Source organism: Tachyglossus aculeatus, chromosome 9 (assembly GCF_015852505.1).
Source record: "Tachyglossus aculeatus isolate mTacAcu1 chromosome 9, mTacAcu1.pri, whole genome shotgun sequence".
NCBI classification, from domain to species: domain Eukaryota; kingdom Metazoa; phylum Chordata; class Mammalia; order Monotremata; family Tachyglossidae; genus Tachyglossus; species Tachyglossus aculeatus.
This window is the reverse complement of record NC_052074.1, coordinates 22,832,865-22,852,156: the sequence shown is the minus strand read 5'-3', so window position 1 is coordinate 22,852,156 and position 19,292 is coordinate 22,832,865. Positions and strand designations below refer to the sequence as shown.

Here is a 19,292-nt window from a genome sequence, read left to right as displayed (position 1 = left end):
CCCGAGCACTCACTGGTACTTCTCCAGGGCAGCAACCAGCCCATCCCACAGCTTCTGTTTTGCAGCGGGGATGACCGTGGGCAGGGCTTCCCAGTACTCCGTGTCCTTCACTTCATCCCGCTCCTTTGACTCGACCTTCACCGGTGTCCATTTCTCCCTGAAAGCAAATGCCCAAACCTTCATCCTCATCACTTAGGGTTCACACTTGGTCACTGCCTCCAGAAAGCCGGCAGCCTTGACTCCCCCCTCCCTCCCCCTACATGAATCTGCTTTCTTCTGGTGGGGACAGGTTCTGTACTCATTGGAGGGCTGACACTGGTGGGGGTTTCCTGTCCCTGAATGGACCCTGGTATCGCACTCCCCAGGCTCTCCCCCTAGTATGAGCCCCACTTGGCAGCCCACAGCTCGCTGAGAGTCAATTCTGGCAGCGGGTCACCACCAGGAACAACAGCTTCCCCTGTGGACCTCCTGCTGGTCAGGCAGACTCCAAGGAGCACTTATTCATTCAATCATTCAATTGTATTTACTGAGCGCTTACTGTGTGCACAGCACTGTACTAAGCGCTTGGGAAGTACAAGTTGGCAACATATAGAGACGGTCCCTGCCCAACAACGGGCTCACAGTCTAGAAGGGGGAGAAGGGGTATGATGTTCATCATACCTTGGGGAAGGGTGGGGAGAAAGGGAAGGGTCCTTCAGCTCTAAAAAAGGCAGGAGCAGACAGAATCTTCACCAATATGGGGAGTCCCCTGGCCCTTGTGCTTGTGAAATTCGGGCCACTTCCACCAGGCAACAGTAGCCTGGGGCGGGAAGAGCCCCAAAGGTCCTGTGATGCTGGTGCGGGGGGGGCACCACGGCAATACCTGACACTAGGCCGACTGTGGAATATGCCACCCCATCACCCTCTTCCCTGGAAGTTCTGTGCCTGGCCAGACTCCTGCAGGGTCTACTGTATTCTTCTCCACTTCAGGAGGACAGTTTTCCAGCCCATAAAACCACTATTCGACTCAAAGTCCTCCTGCATCAATCATATTTCTACCCACTCCCCTGGCCAAAGCCACAGCTCTTAGCCACCAGGCACCTTTCCCAACTAGCCAGACCTCCCACCCGTGTGGCCCACCCCCCAGATATACTGGTTCTTGCTCCACCTTTGACTCCCCAACATCGTCCTCACCTGGGTTTCTGCAGGCTTATGACAAAGGCCTCAAGGGCCTTGAGAACATCATTAGGGTGGATGAGCTCAGAGGATGGCAGGGCCTCTCTGTCGTCCTGCCTCGGAGGCACAGAATCGTCAGATTCTCTCTTCACCTCTGCAGTCTCCAGAGCCTCACAGACCTGGCCCTCTCCCTCTCTTTCCTGCAGACAACAATATCTGTGAGGAAAAAAAGGGACTGGAAAAAGCTGTAAAGTCATTGAGTGTGGAAGAGAGGGAGGGACAGACGGGGAAGAGAAATAGGAGGCAGGAAGGAGGGGAGTAGTGGAAAGATTAGGGTAAAGGGATGAGAAAAGGGTGAGAAAGTATAAGGTAGGGGAAAGTAAAGAGATTGGGAAAGAGAAGGAAGAGAAGCTAAGAGGAAGGGGAGAGAAGGGGGAGAAAAGGAAAGAGGGAGAGAGGGAAGAGGGGAGAGGGAGCAGTAGCAAAAGCAGAAGGAGGAAGGGGAAATTGGGAGAGGGGTTATGAAAATGCCAAAAGGCTAAAAGTTGAACAAGCGAAATAGGTAAAGTCACAGTTAACGGGGAACCAGGTGTTTTGGTAGCAACAAGGACCAACCCAAGGTGCCTGGAAACAATGTTCTTCCCAAAAGGGATTTTGATAAGTTATCAAGCGAAAGATGGAAGCTGGAAAGCCACTGAGAGGTAAGAGATATTAAGGACATTGATGAACTGGCTTCACAAGTTCAAACCATTTAACCCAGTGTCCCACAATAGGATCAGTTGGGGCCACAACAGTTTTGGACACCCCATCTGGAAGAGATTCCAGACCCTAGGAGAACAGGAGGCAGAGCAGTCATTAATAGGAGGAAGGGTCTGAGGATCCAGCGCTTAGAACAGTGTTTGGCACATAGTAGGTGCTTAACAAATACCATCATCATCATGAAGCCTACCTTTTCTAGACACTCTAGCCATGAGCAATTCGGTCCCACAAATGACAGTTAAAGCTACCTACTGCAGAGGAATTTCCCATCCACCAGAAAATTGCTAAATTTGAATAGTGCTGTAGCTAAAACCTGCACACCTTAAATACTATTAATCACTTTTTTTGATATGTAAAAAAAAAATTTTAGATTCATTCATTCAATAGTATTTATTGGGCGCTTACTGTATGCAGAGCACTGTACTAAGTGCTTGGAAAGTACAATTTAAATGAATGATTGCCTAAAAATAGCGGCAAGGGGATGGGGGTGTAATGGAATCTAACACTCTCAGAGATCACACTCAACTAATTCTGCAAACTAACAATAACAACTTCAAATCCTAACTTTTAAGCATTAGCTGGGGGCAATTCAGACTAATGCAACCCCCACCTTTCTCTCTCTCTCTCTCTCTCTCTCTCTCTCTCTCACACACACACACACACACACACACACACACACACACACAAAGTAAGCAGCACAAATGCATTTTTAGAACTGAAAGCAATCTCTGAACAAGTAAACGTCTCTCTTCAGTTTAGACTTTATATTTGGCACATCCATTTGAATCTGTGGGAGAGAGGAATTGCCAACTATCCTACTGGATGGGAGAGTCAACCAGATGGGGAGATTCATATCTCAGTTCTGCCACTGACTGACCCGCAACCCCATTCTTAAGGCCTTGACTTCTTTCTCCCAAGCAGGATGGAAAGGACAACAGCAGGCAGCTTCTAACTGCTGAGGAAAGGCAAGGCACTCTGTAAAGAAAGTGCTACAGAGCCTAGTGAATCACCAACCACCTCAATTACCATAAATAACCTGTGTTGAGTGAAACAGGTAATAATAGGCAGAGGGCTGGCCCAGATGAACTATGAAGGCCTTTTCTGCTCTAGGATTCAATGGTCATCTCCCCCTCAGGAGGTGACCAAGATTCCTCCATTCACCTCCAGGAGATAAAAGAGAAACATCTCTCCCCCACCACAAACTCACTCCACCCTCACCTTACCTGGGTGGGAGCTCGGTATTTGAGGAAGAAGTTCACCAAGTTATATACATCGTCTTCGTTCTCAATCCCAAGTGCCTGAAGGGGAACAAGACACCTGTTCAATTGCATTCGGCCCACAGAGTAGTTCTGCCACATGTCACAGTGGAGTGTGGAACCAAGGCGTTTCTGGGAAACATGAGGGTTTCTAAATCCACCAAGTTGAATGGGAAGAGAGGGAAGGAGAGGCAAGACACAGGGAAGTCAATCTGCTCCAGGGGCACACAGGAGCCTTCCTCTTAGCAGCCCACAAAGACCTGGTTTCTTCCCATCTGGCTACGACAGGGCTGTATGGAATTCAGATGTCACAGGGGCGTGTCAGACAGGCCAAGGATCCTCCTTACAATCTCGGTTATAGTTCAAAGAATTTGTCACAGAACTTGCGATGGGTATAAAATGGGAAATTTTTTTTCCCTTAGAAAATCTTAGGAATTGTTCCCTTGCAAGAAGCTGTAGCGGGAAACTACAGCAGGAGCAACCACATCATCAAACCATTGCCTTGCCAAAGCATATGATCCAGCAGACAGTTGATTGGGTAGGTGGTGCAGTCTTTGCTGCCTATGTGAGCCAGCTGTTTTTTAAGACTCCTGCTGGCCCTGCCTGCCTCATGGATTGTCACAGGTGATTCTTCGGTCAGAAACCTTCACCACGGCCCAGCAGCAGAAGCTGACACCAGAACACAGGTCTCCCGATTCCCAGAGATCACTCTTCCCACCTGACCAACAGCAAGGCCCTGAAATATCCCACAAAACTGAATGGAAAGCTGGGGACATGGCGCTGCCAGGGTCTTTGATGTGTCCAATATGAGACAAATTCTGGGGTGTTGAGAGAAAATCAAGCCTGGCACAGTCTCAGAGTGTTGCAGCCTAAAAAGGGGCAGTTAACAACTCAATCTATTCCAAGTGATGTCCCTCAGAACTCACTGCAAAGATGGCATCCAGTTTCAGTAGGCAGCTTTCATTTCTCTCTAGAGGTAGGAGGAGGCCCAGAAGTTTGCTTTCAATTAGGAAACCCTGAGGAAGAAAGAATGGCATGACCCAGGTAAGAGATTGGTTTCAACCACAGGCGATTCAGAAGAAACTCATGTTACTCACATCTCATTGCTCCACAACCATAGCAAAGGAATGAACAGTATTGAGACAGACAAGAATAAATGAATATGCCACTGTTTTGACACTATCATCTTAAAGAGTTCAGAAATCCAATAACTTGGAGTCCCGGGGCCACCTCTTCTCCCATTAGCCTTGGCAGGAGTAGAGGTCAGGCAGAAGCTTTATTCCACTTATTTAAAACGACTGGAAGACTTGTGGGGTTTTGGACCAGGCCTGGCCCTGCCTTGGAGCAGTGAGAAGCCCAAGGACTATTCTCTCCCAGTTGAGATGCACTGCTGTTCTTATACTGTTTCTGTCCATATTACCCTGACACTCTTTCTCTATAAATCTTCCCCACTTCCCAGACTGTGAGATTCTTTTGGGACAGGTGTAGTGGCTGAATCAGTGTCCTTCTGTTTCTCCCCAGGACTTAGTACATGGCTATGGATACCTAAAGCTCTTAACAGGAACTTTATTCTAAAATTGTGCAGTTTAGCTTTTAAACACTAGTTAAAGACCTGGCCAGGCCCAAACACTACTTATTTCATTCGTTATTTGGGTCTTCTAAGTAGGTATACCTTTGTACAAAATGTCACCAACAGCCCAGATGGAACATATGCAAGGAAGGAAAGGCAATGGGGCCCCTGGCTTGTACCAGATCTGCCAAGGGTATGTGTGTGCTAGGGCCCTTCCTCTTGGAACCACTGCAATCAATTCCATGGGATCCACAGGTGCCAACATTTCATTTTGAGTGGGGGGACGAGGATAAAGCTGGGGCAAGGTCTGGGATTAGGCAGGCCTCAAAGGTTTACCAGCCAAGAAAGCCACCATCTCGGGTTTTCTCTGTCCCAGTGGGAAACTTCCAAGTCTATTCAGAGATGGGGATGAATGAGACTGGGAATCTGTTTTAAAAAGATGTGGGGCAAATAACCCCGTGGGGCTGGGGGCTTTTCCATTTAAGTTCTTATGTATCAGGAACTACACTAAGCGCTGGAATAGATATAAGGTTGGGAACGGCCCCGTCCCACATAGGGCCCACAGTCTGAATCCCCATTTTACAGATGGAACAACTGATCCACTGGGTGGTAGGGAAAATACAGAAGAGACCTGGAAGCTTCCTCTCTCAAACAATGCTCCCTCACCATCTCCCTCCTACCACACACACACACAAACGGACCCCATTCCAGAGGTTAAACTCACCGACTCATCACACACGAGCTCTAGGATTTGTTTGATGGTCTTGGCTGACAGGTGTTTTGGAAGCTCGAGCCACTCGCTATTTTTTTGGTCTTCTCCTTCCTCATCTGAAAAGGCAGGGGGAGCAAAAGAAAAGAGTGTCAGAAAGACTGAGATTTTTCTAGGTGCCTCTTTTTCCATCTGTGTTTCAATAAACGGCAACATCTTTCACTTTGAGAAAATCAGCATCTCCTTATGCCAAAGAAGAACACGAGCTGTAAAAAGGACAATATGCTGTTACTGATTAACTCTCATTTACCTGCTCCTATTGTCTCTTCTGCACTTTCACATCATCCACCTAGGCATTGGGGTACTCATGTTCTAAGCACTTGAGTACTCCCCCAGTAGCACTTATGTTTATATATCTTTAAACTTCATTGCTTCTCATTACCTGTAATTTATTTTAATACCTATCTCCACCTTCCTCAACCCCCTACATCTACACAGTAAGCTCCCAGAAGGCAAGGATCTGGTCTTGCATATATGTTTGTACAAATTTATTACTCTATTTATTTATTTATTTTTACTTGCACATATCAATTCTATTTATTTTATTTTGTTAGTATGTTTGGTTTTGTTCTCTGTCTCCCCCTTTTAGACTGTGAGCCCACTGTTGGGTAGGGACTGTCTCTATATGTTGCCAACTTGGACTTCCCAAGTGCTTAGTACAGTGCTCTGCACACAGTAAGCACTCAATAAATACGATTGATTGATTAGTCTACTAACTCTTTTGTTCCCCACTGTATGGATATAATCTGTGCTTGTGTCCCAGCTGAATGTAAGGTCCTTAAGGGCACGGACCCCATCGTCTACTTTTATTTAACACTCCCAAGTGTTCTGTTCGGGGCTCTAACCCACGGCAGGTACTCAACAAATACTATTGATGAAGAGAAGCCAATTGAGTTGTCTTCAAAATAAATGTGTTCAGGACATATATATAAAAAAGGAGAATCCACTTGGGATTCTCATATATACACAACTCTGTACATATCTGATGCTGATTTTGAGAGAAGCAAGAACAGACTTTTATAAAAGTTCAGACACACAAAAGTCTGTTCTACAGTGTGGCCTAGTGGAAAGAACACGGGCCTGGAAATCAGAGGACTTGGATGCTAATCCCAGGTCTGCTGCGTGACCTGGGCAAGTCAATCAATTAACTGTATTTATTGAGTGCTTACTGTGTGCAGAGCACTGTACTAAGCATTTGGGAGAGTGCAATATAACAGTTGGTAGACACGCTCTCTTCCCATAGTGAGCTTACAGGCAAGTCACTCTCAGTTATCCTAGCTGCAAAATGGGGATTAAGACTATGAGCCCCATGTGGGACGGGGCTATGCCCAACCTGATTATCTTGTATCTATTTCTGGGCTTAGTACAGTTCCTGACAGAGAAGTGCTTAATGAATACCATTAAAAAAATACCCAACAACTCTGCCTGGAGAGGGGTACGGAAAGGTCCCAGTTGGAGCAATAATAAACTATTTTCATGGGGATATACAGGTCCTAATGGGGATATACAGGTCCTAGGCAAAGAGATCCCCCACTGACCACAATGATTAGGACATTTGAAGCAGAAAGGATTTTTAACATAATTCAGGCCAGAGTCTCAATGTCTGGTGACTCTAAACACTCTAAAAATAACAAGGGCTCTCCACACCAAATATAAAAAGACACCCAAAATGGTTCAAAAATGGAGGGGATTTCTGGGCTTGCCTAATATATTATCTTCTCATTCAACTACACTCACTTAACCAATCTTTCACTTCCAAGACCCAGGCCTGGGAGCCAAGTCTAACACAGTTGTTTTCTTAATCTATTATGCTGGGTCCCGATTTGTCCAGCTTGTAGAACTCTGTAAGCGCTCAATAAATACGACTGAATGAATGAATGAATGATCTAAGGCCACAGTCCTTTGCCTTTGGAGTTCCACTCTCATCCTCCACCTCCCCATTTATGTTGAAGCAGATGCTGCCTTTTTAACGCTGTTCACAAGAGTGAATTCCCAGGGGCAAATGCTAGTGCCCCTAAGGATAAGAACGGCCACGGGGACACTCACTGCTCACCTGCCAGTAACAGCACCTCTTCTACCACCTGGGTGGCAGATTTCTTCTTTTTGTGCTGAGAAAGAGGCCCCACATTCTTCATGAACCAGAAATCAGGCATGGCCCAAGGAAGCCCCAGCTGCTGTTGGAAGATTATCTTGTCTGCATCAAGAGCTTTGCCCATCAGCTCCTTTGCCTCCTCTTCATTCATCAGCCAAATCTCATGAAATTTCCCTTCATCAACAACAGCAAAATGCCTGCGTGGAAGGAGAGCCTCAGTTGTCGGAGCCCTGAGCCACAGCGACTCTGGGTGGGTGGCTCGTGACTGTGGTTAACAGGTTTTACGTTAAGAACTCCCTTCCTCCCAGCATCCTGGACAAAATGCCTTGCACTATTTCAGGCTCCCCTTCCGAAAGCACAGCAGCCAAACGGAAACGTTCCTTGTGCTTTTCACGGGACGGACACCCAACTTCAGCCAAGAGGAAGAAAGACACACATTCCCGAATGCTTGGGCTGGGATAGCTTGCCACCCCACCTAAAGCACCTAGCCAAGTCATATCTAGTCTAAAAGACAGCCAGAGAATGAACTTGGCCAGAGAATGAATCCCCGAGGCACCTCATGGTTTTCTGCAGATCCTTGAACTGCACCACAATGCGCTTGTAGTCTGCGGCTAGCGCCTGGTTTTCCTCTCGATACTGCTTTATCTGCTTGGCGAGTTTTGTCCTCAGGTTGTTAACAACATCATGCAGCCTGAGTATGCAGAAGAAAAGATGAGCTTGTCAGTGAGCTATTGGCAGTGGCTTGCATGCCAGCACAAACCATACCTCTGGGTGGTCCGGATGCAGCCTGTGTTCCTCTTCAGAGCCACAGACCTTGGATCCAGCACTACAATCAACCCACCTCACCTGTGCACCCAGAAATGCTGCAAAGACTTCGTATCGAGGATGGGAAGCTGGACCAAGCTGCTTTGGAGTCTCCCCAAACCAAACTTTCAACATACAAAAGTTTAGGCCGCAGGAGGGCACTTTGGCCAAATCCCTAGAATCCTGAAAGGAGGAAATTCAAACTAACAGCCCTTTCAGGCTCAATAATCACAGCCAAGGCCACCCGTGAGCCAGGGGGGCAACCTGCTTCCCAGCCACCCTGTAAGAGCCAGTGGAGTGGGTCACAGCAGAGTTCCCGAGTCCTCTCCTGGCAGGCACCTGCTCCCTCAACCACCAATGAAGCCACTGGAATTAACAGCTTCTGGCCAGTCCTTCCATAGAGTCAAGAAGCCTTGTGGGACCTGCTTAACCACTCTGAAAGGTCCAGCTAAGGTTTACAGGCCTAACAGATGAGAAGGCCACACCACAGACACCTTGTATTACTTCAGGATAAACAACTGAAGAAATTGTAAAAATAAAAAAATAACCTAAGCGGCAGGACCCCCTCTCTCCCCATTAGGGGATCCAGGGAAATCCAGCTTCAGCTACTGCTAACAAAGCTGGCCCCTCACAACCCGGCTATCTCTGCTTTTACCATCCCTCAGGATCCCAGAGGGAGCCAACTGTATTCTACCTTACCTATTGATCTTTCTCTTTTGCTGAGATTTAATGATGGTGTTCTCCTCGTCTCTTTTCTTCAGCACCTGGAAGTTGTACTCCAGCTTCTCTTGGTTTAGCTGGTATGTTGCTTTCATCTTCTGAAGTTGCTGTTCAAGTATCTAGAATTAAGACACAAAATAACCGGCCTTTGGTCAACTCGGGGAATCTCACGCCAGAAGAGCCTCTAAAAGTTTTGGGATGGTGGTTCAAGGGGTCTGTAGTGTATTCAGCCATCTACAAAAATCAAGCATCATCCCTGAATTCTAAAGAAGGAGGCTGATTTGAGAGTTAAGGGAAAGGAGCATACCAGAGTCAGGTTACAAATTGAAAATGTAAGAAAGTCACCAAGTTTTGCTCCCTTCACCCTTCCCTGGCATACTCCAGCCAGCTGAGTAACCTCAGGGCTACAAATTCCTTAGCTGTGCCATTTCACAAGAGTGTATTTTGGATTCCTGACTTTACTGCCCCACCATGAACACTTTAGCATTTAGCTATCCAGGGACTTTTTAAGAGGAAAATGAACCTTATTCTTGTACTACTTAATTGTGCATAGGGAACTGGTTTGATTCCCTGGATGAGTGAGAGTTTATTGCTAGGAAAACAGTATGGCCTAGTGGTAAGAGCACAGGATGGATGTCAAAAGACCTGGGTTCTAATGTAGGCTCCATCACTTGTCTGCTGATTGATCTTTGGCAAGTCACTTAACTTTTCTATGTCTTAAATTTCCTCATCTGTAAAATGGGGATTAAACTCCCCTTAGACTGTGAGCCCGATGTGGGACAGGAACTGTTTCTGATCTGCCTATATTGCATCTACTCCAGCATTTAGCACATAGTAAGCACAAAATACACACCACAATTTTGGCTGGGTAAGTGATGGGTGAGGTTAGAAAGACACTCACAGGATGCTATTTTTTTTTTTTAAAGAAAAAACATTTTGTTCGGATCGTATTTCTTAGTACACAATAAACCTAATATGCCAGAGCAATAAGACGGCTTTGGAAACCTGAGAGTGAGTGAAGGTAATACTGCTGATGATGTCGTCCTGATATTCAAAGCCTTGCTACTAAATGTGCCAAGATCTCAGGAGGGCTTAGTCCTGAAAACCTTAGCATGTGATTCTGCATAGCAGAGATAAGACTGAAAGAAATAAACTACAGTGGAGGAAAAATACTATATTATTACTGTCAGGAGTTTCCTTGTTCATCTGAATGGCTGGGAAACTGTTGACCTAAATCAGTGAGCTACTGTATGTGGAACCCTGGGTTCTTTTGTTTGGGGACTAGTATATTTCTAAAAGTTCGTACATTATCAGTGGTATCTAGAATCTTTCTTATCTTATCCTTTACCTGCAATTACCAGGGCCAAGACCCACTCCTGCAGGCAGATGAGCAAGGAGCCACTGCCCCAACCCTGTCCTCTCACCTACATTTTCCTCTGTGATCTTCCTGACTGGAGAAATGACTGGAGGGGGTGGGAGTGGCTGGTGAGCCAGGAAGAGTTGGGGAGCTCTTCTCCCTTTTCTGGCAGGGAAAGGGGAAAGTGGGCAGAGGGGTGAGGGGCAGGGCAGTCTTTCTGGATTCTAAATGCTGCCTGGAAGCCTTGTAAGGTGAAAGTGGGGTAACAGGACACGGCTAGGAAACTGCCTGAAATGCCTAGGCCCACGAGACAGATGTGCTGGCTTCAGGACCCCAGAGTGCCCGGGGAGGTGGGATGTGAGCTTCATCTATCCTGCATAATCCCAGTGGTGTTGGGCATCAGATGTGGCTTGGGCAAATTTGGGCCCAAACTCAAATTTTCTACTGAAAGACAGTCTCCCAAGAACACATCTGTACCACAAAGCGGAGTCTACAATTGAGAAGGAGCAGCAAAAACCGTGTGAGCTGGTGAAGATTTTTTTTAAAATCTCTTCGTATGGTTACAATATGCATTGGTTTCAAACCTGAAGTAGCCCAGCTAACTTTAGGGATTAATAACCTCTTGCATTTATACGGGGTTTTTATTATTCCAAAATACTTTCACGTCAGTTATCTAAGTTTATCTTCACAACATCCCTGTGAAGCTGGGCGAGGCAGTCAATATCAGCTACACTTTAGATGACGAAACTAAGGCACAGAGCAATTAAGAGGCTTCCCCAGGTAATAATAATTTTTAAGCACTATGTGCCAAGCATTGTACTAAGCAGTGGGGTGGATAAATTACAATCAGATCAGAAACTGACTCTGTCCCTCATGGGACAGCTATTTAGTTTTCATTTTATGGATAAGGTCATTGAGCACAGAGAAGTTAAGTCACTTGCTCAAGGTCACAGAGAAGGCAAGTGGTGGAGCCAGGATTAGCCAGGTCACCTGATTCTCAGTCATCATCATCAATCGTATTTATTGAGCGCTTACTGTGTGCAGAGCACTGTACTAAGCGCTTGGGAAGTACAAGTTGGAAACATATAGAGACAGTCCCTACCCAATAGTGGGCTCACAGTCTAAAAGGGCACAGTCCTATGCGATACCCAATATACTGAAATCACTGAAATTTGTACCCAATTTCTTGACTAGGAAGGGTCAGGTTAGGTCTTTATGCATTTCCTCAGAACTGATTTGCCTCTCTCAGTACTATAAATTGTGCAATGGTAGTATCATGTTTTCTATAAAATCTCTAGAGCACCTAGTAAATTGCACGTAAATTGGTAATTAGCCATAGATCTTCTCTCTTTGCTCCTAAGGGATGGCCTTCCTACGTCCCATGGATCTATTCCCATAGGCTCTCTTTCTCACGCCAAATCCAGTCAAACCTGCACATCGAGCTCCAACTTGATCTTGACGATGTTGTACTCTTCGGTGTCCTGCCTCCGCAGCTGGGCTAGCTGCTTTTCATGCTCCTCCACTTTCCTCATGCGGGTCACCAGGTACTCCAACTAAGGACACAGAAAGGCAAGAGGAAAGTCAACAACTTACTCACTGCAGCCCACGACTGAGTTCATCTGAAGGGATGTCTGGTGGGGGGCCTGGCTGAAATCTAACTGGAGAGAGCTGGAATTTAAGGACACTTTCCTCTTGTCTTTTAGAAAGCAGACCACTGGCAGACTATAGTTATCCCCCACAGTCCTGATCCCTGAACTTTGCAAACAAAACATCCCGGAATTCTGACTTCTAATTTGTGATCTTGAGCACATCATTTCCTTTGCGTCTAAGAAATGGACAGAAGAGTACAGACCCAAACCATAAAATAAGCAGGACAATTAACTCAGCATGGAATTGCCCGAAGGCACCTGCTCGGCCCAAGCCCCAGTCTCCTGGCTGGGACAGCTAGCGAGACGGGGACAGGGTTTTGTGGATGTGAGGGAATGAGTGGTACAAAAGCATGCAGAGGAGGGACCAAACGAGCACAGCAGCAAGTTGGCAAAGTGGATGCTTGCAACCACCGGCGAGCAGGCGACTCCTATCTGCACAGCCATCTTGCACAACTCCTTGCTTAACAACTGGTGGATACGATGGCAACTGTATCCTAGATACGGAGGTCTTGAAGGCAAAACGTAAGGGACAAAAACCAAAGCTCAATCCTTGGCAGCCCTGTTACCTCTTTAGCATTGTGAACCTGCATCGCCTGCTCCCACTTCTTCTTGTTACAGGTCAGGAGCTCTTGTCGTTCCAACTCAAATGCTTTCTGTAACCGACAGAGAATCAGAAAGGGTTTTGTGTTGGGATGTAACTTCGGGATTTAGATGACATCCAGATGCTTCCACAACATACCCTGAAATTCAGAATTAAAGTCAGCTCTGGACTAGACGATGCCACAACCTCGACTTCTTCTCCACAGGGAGAGCCCCAAAAAGAGCCAGAAGTTTAAGAAATCAACCAAAACAAGAAATTGAAATCTGAGGGCTAGACACAGGTACTGCTTGGCCAGGATAAATGTCAACAGGAGTTGGAAAGGCTGAGGAAAAGACAAGAAGTCACTGGAAACGAGAGTAAGAATACTCACCCGTCCAGTCATAAAAGATAAATTCCAACTTCAGAACACGGTACATTTGTGGGAGAAAGGGCTGAGGTTTTGGCTAGGGAGAGTGGGGAAGCAAAGAAAGGAGAAATCTCCAGCCAGACCCCTTACAGAAGGGTTCTTTATACGGGTAAAAAACCCCACTTGTGTGCTAATGTAAGCCAGGACTGCTTTTTGCCTTTATGGTGGGCTTGGGTTCTTTTCGGGGGAGGCTTTATGGTTTAAATTAAAAACTTTCACCAAATTGTCAAAACTACAAAAAAGGACTCTCAAACCTGAGTATGACTAATACGAACACAACATTTAATAGCCTGGGAAACAGACAGGGTCTCAGAGATATATCTTTGCCAGCCATCTCCCAATGCAAGCAGTTGGCAACATAGGGGGATGGAGTGAGCTTGGATGGTTCAGTGCAAACCATCAGCATTACTGCAAAAACAACGCCAAAGCATATCCTGCTAGCAAGATGCTATTCTTCCTCCTCCCCGAAACCGCAGCATACAAAAATGGCCAGCTGAAGAGTAACACTGCCATTTGGCAGCACCCTGGAGGTCAGAGCACTTCTACTAAGTGCTCTCTCAGTGGAGTCGAGGGATAACAATGTGCCTTGCTATATTTCCAGTGTACAGCTTTACCTAATAACACTCACACACACTGATGGGTTCCAAAAGGTAGCAGCATGGACTTGGAATGTGAAGGCAGCTACAGAAGGAGGAACCACGTCTCTGGCTGGGCTTGCAGGAAGCCAAAACATGTTCAAGTACACACATGAGGAGGCTCTCATGACAATGGGGTGGGCCTTCTGAGTTTCTCCTGCAGTCCAGGCCCAGGGGTAGTCTACATTCCTGTGGCCCCGAGCCCATTTCCCTCCCCATGACATTCAGGCCGGGCCCTGAAGAGTGCCTCGGCTACCCCACCCCACCCTAAATCCCACTGGTTTAAATACTCCTTAAAGAGTGCCCATCCTGGAGCCTAAGCTGAATCCAGGGCACTAATTATGGTATTTGGTAAGCACTTACTATGTGCCAGGCACTGTACTAAGCGCTGGGACTACTGACAGATGGTGGAACCCCCCCAGAGCATTAAACAGCAAGCAGCATGGCCTAGTGGACTGAACAAGGGACAGGAAGTCAGAAGGTCGTGGGTTCTAATCCTGGCACCGCCACTTGTCTGCTGTGTTGCCTTGGGCAAGACTTCACTTCTCTGGGCCTCAATTATCTCATCTGTAAAATGGGGGTTGAGACTGAGAGCCCCACATGGGACAGGGACTGTGTCCAACCTGATTTGCTTGGATCGCCCCCAGTGCTCGGTCCGGTGCCTGGCACATAGTAAGCGCTTAACAAATACCATAATAATAATAATTTTATTATTATTAAACCAGACACAGCCCTCTTCAGGGACATCCTCCGGGAGAGGAAAAGGGGTTGGCTTTGGGGAAGGACACTTGAAATCATCTGTTTCCTTTTAAATCCACCTTTCCGACCTCAATCTGCAGGAGTTCCTGACGGAAGGTCTTGATTAAGGTCTTGATCTGTTCTTCCATCCTCTCCAATAGCAAGTTGATGTCATCACCCTGCTTTTTCAGGTCCTTCACATATTGGTCATCTTTTCCTTTGAGCTCCTAGAGGAAAGAAGTGGATAAGAAGGGACCAATGGAGTCAGCCACGAGCAGAGTCCCATCTGCCAATCTTGGGGGAGTCTGCGGCACCATGCACCATGGGACATCTCCTGACCTAAGCCACCACTTCTCTTTGAGGCACATGATTTATGGAAGAAAACCAAATTCCTTTTAAATATCACTGAAAATAAACGCGGGCCAAGGCTTTAGTGAAGTCACCAGGGCCATGACAGCGCAACTCCATAAAAGTAGTCTCAAATGCCAGCTTCCCCAGGCTTCTCCAGGCACAACCTTGCCAAACTGGCTAGACAATTACTCAATTTTCCTATTCACTTGTACTGCAGAGAACCAGCCTCCGTATTACACTAGTTGAGTGACTTCCATTTTATGGCCCAGTTTCCTTGTCCCCAAAGAGGGGTAGCAAAGCAGTGTGTCAGTCTGGGTGCTGGGCAGGCAAAATTGGTTTCAAAAAAACAGAAATCTACTGAAACAACTCATCGACACTGGCAGCCTGAAACAGAGACCTTAAATACTTCGGCCAATTTCATTCCATGGAAAACCAAGAGTGATGGATGGGAATTACTCAATAGCCCCCCATGTGCCTTCCCAAGTAGACCCCATACCCACTCTCTCCTCCCAAGGTCTGGGGTGGGACACTCCTACCTGCTGCAGTTCACTGATGAGCTTGTTCTTCTCTTCAATCAGCTGGGCACAATGCTGCTGTTGGGTGACGAGCACTTCCCACAACTCTTGGGGTATTTTTTTCTTCTTGCCTTCCCCCCACTTGGAGGTGATTTCCTCAAACTTGTAATGACTGGTTTTGGCTTCGTTCTCCAGCTTCTCAATCCTGCAGACAGCATATGATATGGCTCTCAGAACCACAGTTGGAAAGGCCCTGAGTGCTGGTCCAACCCACTCTACTGAACCAGGAGGGTTCTCTGGAGCCCAGCATCAGTTTGGAAAACCAAACCAAAAAAGTGAATATCTAATATCTAAAGCCATATTTGTTGCAAGCCTAAATACACAGAGAGACTCTCCAACAGGTAACAGTAACACAATGCCCAAGGGCAACAAAGGCACATGTAAAACACCATTATATGATAATCGTGGTATTTGTTAAAAATGCTCAATATGAGCAAAGCACTGTACTAAGCACTGAAGTGGAGACAAGATAATCAGGTCCCATAATCACAGTTTAAATAGGAAGGAGACCAACTATGGAATCCCCATTTTGAAGATGAGAGAACTGAGACAAAGAGAAGTAACTTGCTTAAGGTCACACCACAAGTATGTGGCAGAACTGGAATTAGAACTCAGGTCCTCTGATCCTTGGGCCTGTGCTGTTTCCACTAGGCCATGCTGCTTCTCAGCGTGAGTCTTGATAAAGGCTTAGATGTGCCAAAAGTCTATAAATTCTCTCAGCTGTGCCCACCCACACCTGCTGCCAAAAAAACCAGAGAAGTGGCACAGTGGAGCCCACGGGGACAGAATGGACAACCTATCCAAAAGGGACTGTGGGCATTACGGTCCCAACTCATTCTGGCTCATTTTTTTTTTACAAACTGTAAGCTCCTCGTGGGCATGGATCTTGTCTGCCAACTCTACTGTCTTGTACTTTCCCAAGAGCTTAGTACAGCAGGCACTCAATAAACTGAGTTAGAAGTAGAGTGGCCTAATGGAGAGAGCAAGGGCCTAGGAGTCAGAGGACCTGGGTTCTAATCCCGACTCTGCCACTTGTCTGCTGGGTGACCTCGGGTAAGTCACTGAACTTCTCTGTGCCTCAGTTAACTCATCTGTAAAATGGCGATTAAGACTGTAGGCCCCTTGTGGGATATGGACTGCGTTGAACCAGATTAGTCTGTACCTATCCCAACACTTAGTACAGTGCCTGGCACATAGCAAGCACTCAAAAATGCCCTCAAAAAATAAATAATTTTCATTGATTATAGACTACCATGAAGTTATAGACAGTTGGAACCACAGTTCCTTGGTGGTGGGAGGCATGAGTGTAAATTTTGCTACAGAGCTCCCCACAGAGAGGACTGAAGACTGTAGTGGTGCTGGGCAAGATGATAAGATTTAGCATTCTCCAATGGGCGCCATGGCAAAAATCCTCTATTGCCTCCCACCAGGACTGCCACTCTCAAAGCTTCGCACAGCTGGAGCAGCAAAACATCGGTCACACTTGCCAACCTCATAAAGGTGTCCTGGGTCCAGCAGCTGCATTTGGGCCCGAAACAGTATGGATCCCCTCCCTCTCCCAGAATTTGGGGTCTCCAGGTGAATTTCTTCATTACACTAAACTCAGCTGGCAACTTGCTCTTTTCCAGAAATCAGGAGCAGCCCTCAAACACTCCCTTAAGTCAATCAATCAATCAATTAATCAATCGTATTTATTGAGCACTTACTGTGTGCAGAGCACTGTACTAAGCGCTTAGGAAGTACAAGTTGGCAACATATAGAGACAGTCCCTACCCAACAGTGGGCTCACAGTCCCGCTAAGAGTCCTCTTGGAGCAAGTCCTGGCAAGGAGATCTACAAATGTTTTGGGAGAACTCACGGTGGCACAGGTTAAGCAAGGGACACACACGTCTTCATATCCATAAGACTGCAGACACGAGACTGGGGTCTCTCACCTCTGCCGCTTTACCTCCTCTTCCTCTACTCTCCTGTGGGTCTCTCGGATGTCTGTAGCCACCTGGATGTTTGTCACTAACTCAGTGCCACAGAGCAGCAGGTTAGCCAGCCTCTGGAAACACAAGAGTGCACACGGATTAATCCAAATCTACTCTGCACATAAAGCCACATTGGTTCCCCAGTTCTGCATTTCCCTTTTTTGGAAGACCAACTCATCACCTTAGCCTGGCCTCATTCTACTCCTCCACTATCCCGTGACCATTAGCTGATCTATGTTTACTACGATCTATTTGGCTAAGTTCGTTCATCAACTCTATTTCGGCCATGTGGAATTTTTTTCAGTACAACAGCGGCCAAATAAGGTTCAGTGTAAGAATATTCAACTGATTTCTCCAACAACCCAGGCATATCTCCCCACCCCAAAAAAAGGAATATAAACATCATGATTTTAGAATGTGAATTTAATGGAAATAATCCAATAGTCTATTAAACGACTGAAGATGCAGAACAAACCCTGGATACATTTTTAAAACCTGGCCATAACCACAGCACTGGCAAAAAAAAACCTAAGTACAGTTCCCACAGAATGCATGATTCATTCATTTAGTTATATTTATTGAGCGCTTACTCTGTGCAGGGCACTGTACTAAGCACTTGGGAAAGTACAACACAACAATAAACAGTCACATTCCCTTCCCACAACCATCATAGAGTGACCCTGAAATCTCCTTCCTTGGAATAGGAGAAACACTAGCCGGTGAAACGCAAGATGATGACAGCCAGAATGATGAGCACTAGTGCTGTCAACTTTGATACCACCCTAATGAGGCCTAGTGGAAAGGGGGCCAGCCTGGAAGTCAGAAGACCTGGGTTCTAATCCTAATTCTGCCACTTACCTGCTGTATCAATTAACTTCTTTGTGCCTCAGTCCCCTCATCTATAAAATACCTGTTCTTCCTCCCCCTTATACTCTGAGTCCTGAGTGAGACAGAAACTGTCAGATCTGAATATACTGTACCTACCCCAGCACTTAGCCCAGTGCTTGGCACATAGTAAGCGCTTAACACATACCACAATTATTATTATAATTATTATTATAATAATTATTATTATTATGCTCCGGAGAGCATAGGCTCCTATAAGATGGAATTCTGGATGGCAGAGCCCCCAAATTTTAGGGAACAGCATGGCCTACTGTAAAGGGCATTCGCCTGGGGTTAGAGGTTCAGGATTCTAATGCCAGCTCTGCCATTTGCCTGCTGTGTGCCCTTAAGTCACTTAATTTCTGTGTGCCTCAGTTTCCTCAACTGTACAGTGGGGATTCAATACTTGGACTTTGCACCCTATGTGGACCTGGGACTTATGCCCAACCTGATTAACCTGTATCTATTCCAGCACTTAAAACGGTATTTGACACCTAGTAAGAGCTTAAATACCATTAATTTTTTCAAAAGGTACATTTGAGAGGTCTCCAAGACAAAGTGGGGAAGTACTGTACTGGGCTACATCAATCAATCGATCGATCAGTGGTATTAACTGAGCTCCATGTTCATAGGCGACACAGAAGGGCTAGGGATTGGGGAAGTGGTGGCTTAGTCAGGGAAAGCTTCTTGGAGGACTGCTAGGGGTTCCTTTCAGCCCTCTGATTCTAATAGGCATTAGTAAGATGCCAATAAGCCTAACTGGTCCATTTTGCCATCCAGTTTAGTCCATACCAGTCTGCTCTCCTCCTTCTGTTTGTAGCTCCTGCTTTGGCCTTCCTCATTCTCTTTCTTTCTGTCTGCACGTTCTCCAAGTTCTTCCCTGTAGGGAAAAAGAATAGAGTCACTTCTAGCACTCAGATGCTGTACAAATACACCGATTCTGGGAATCCCTAGACACACGCATGCCAGGAAGACAGGCCAAGCCTCTTGCTGATAA

At 46.4% G+C, this 19,292-nt stretch overlaps 1 protein-coding gene across 1 annotated transcript in view; it reads right to left on the bottom strand.

Annotated features, from left to right (window-relative positions):
* The window catches only part of DRC1 (dynein regulatory complex subunit 1), a 31,624-nt gene that overhangs the window by 896 nt on the left and 11,436 nt on the right, over positions 1 to 19,292 (bottom strand). The window contains exons 2-15 of the mRNA XM_038750833.1: positions 19,088 to 19,175; positions 17,372 to 17,484; positions 15,399 to 15,582; positions 14,601 to 14,738; positions 12,698 to 12,784; positions 11,913 to 12,035; positions 9,105 to 9,244; positions 8,158 to 8,292; positions 7,563 to 7,798; positions 5,465 to 5,568; positions 4,097 to 4,186; positions 3,138 to 3,212; positions 1,174 to 1,355; positions 14 to 157 (exon numbers count right to left, since the gene is read on the bottom strand). Of these exons, the coding sequence (XP_038606761.1) occupies positions 14 to 157; positions 1,174 to 1,355; positions 3,138 to 3,212; positions 4,097 to 4,186; positions 5,465 to 5,568; positions 7,563 to 7,798; positions 8,158 to 8,292; positions 9,105 to 9,244; positions 11,913 to 12,035; positions 12,698 to 12,784; positions 14,601 to 14,738; positions 15,399 to 15,582; positions 17,372 to 17,484; positions 19,088 to 19,175 (1,839 nt within the window). The remainder of the gene's footprint in view (positions 1 to 13; positions 158 to 1,173; positions 1,356 to 3,137; positions 3,213 to 4,096; positions 4,187 to 5,464; positions 5,569 to 7,562; positions 7,799 to 8,157; positions 8,293 to 9,104; positions 9,245 to 11,912; positions 12,036 to 12,697; positions 12,785 to 14,600; positions 14,739 to 15,398; positions 15,583 to 17,371; positions 17,485 to 19,087; positions 19,176 to 19,292) is intronic.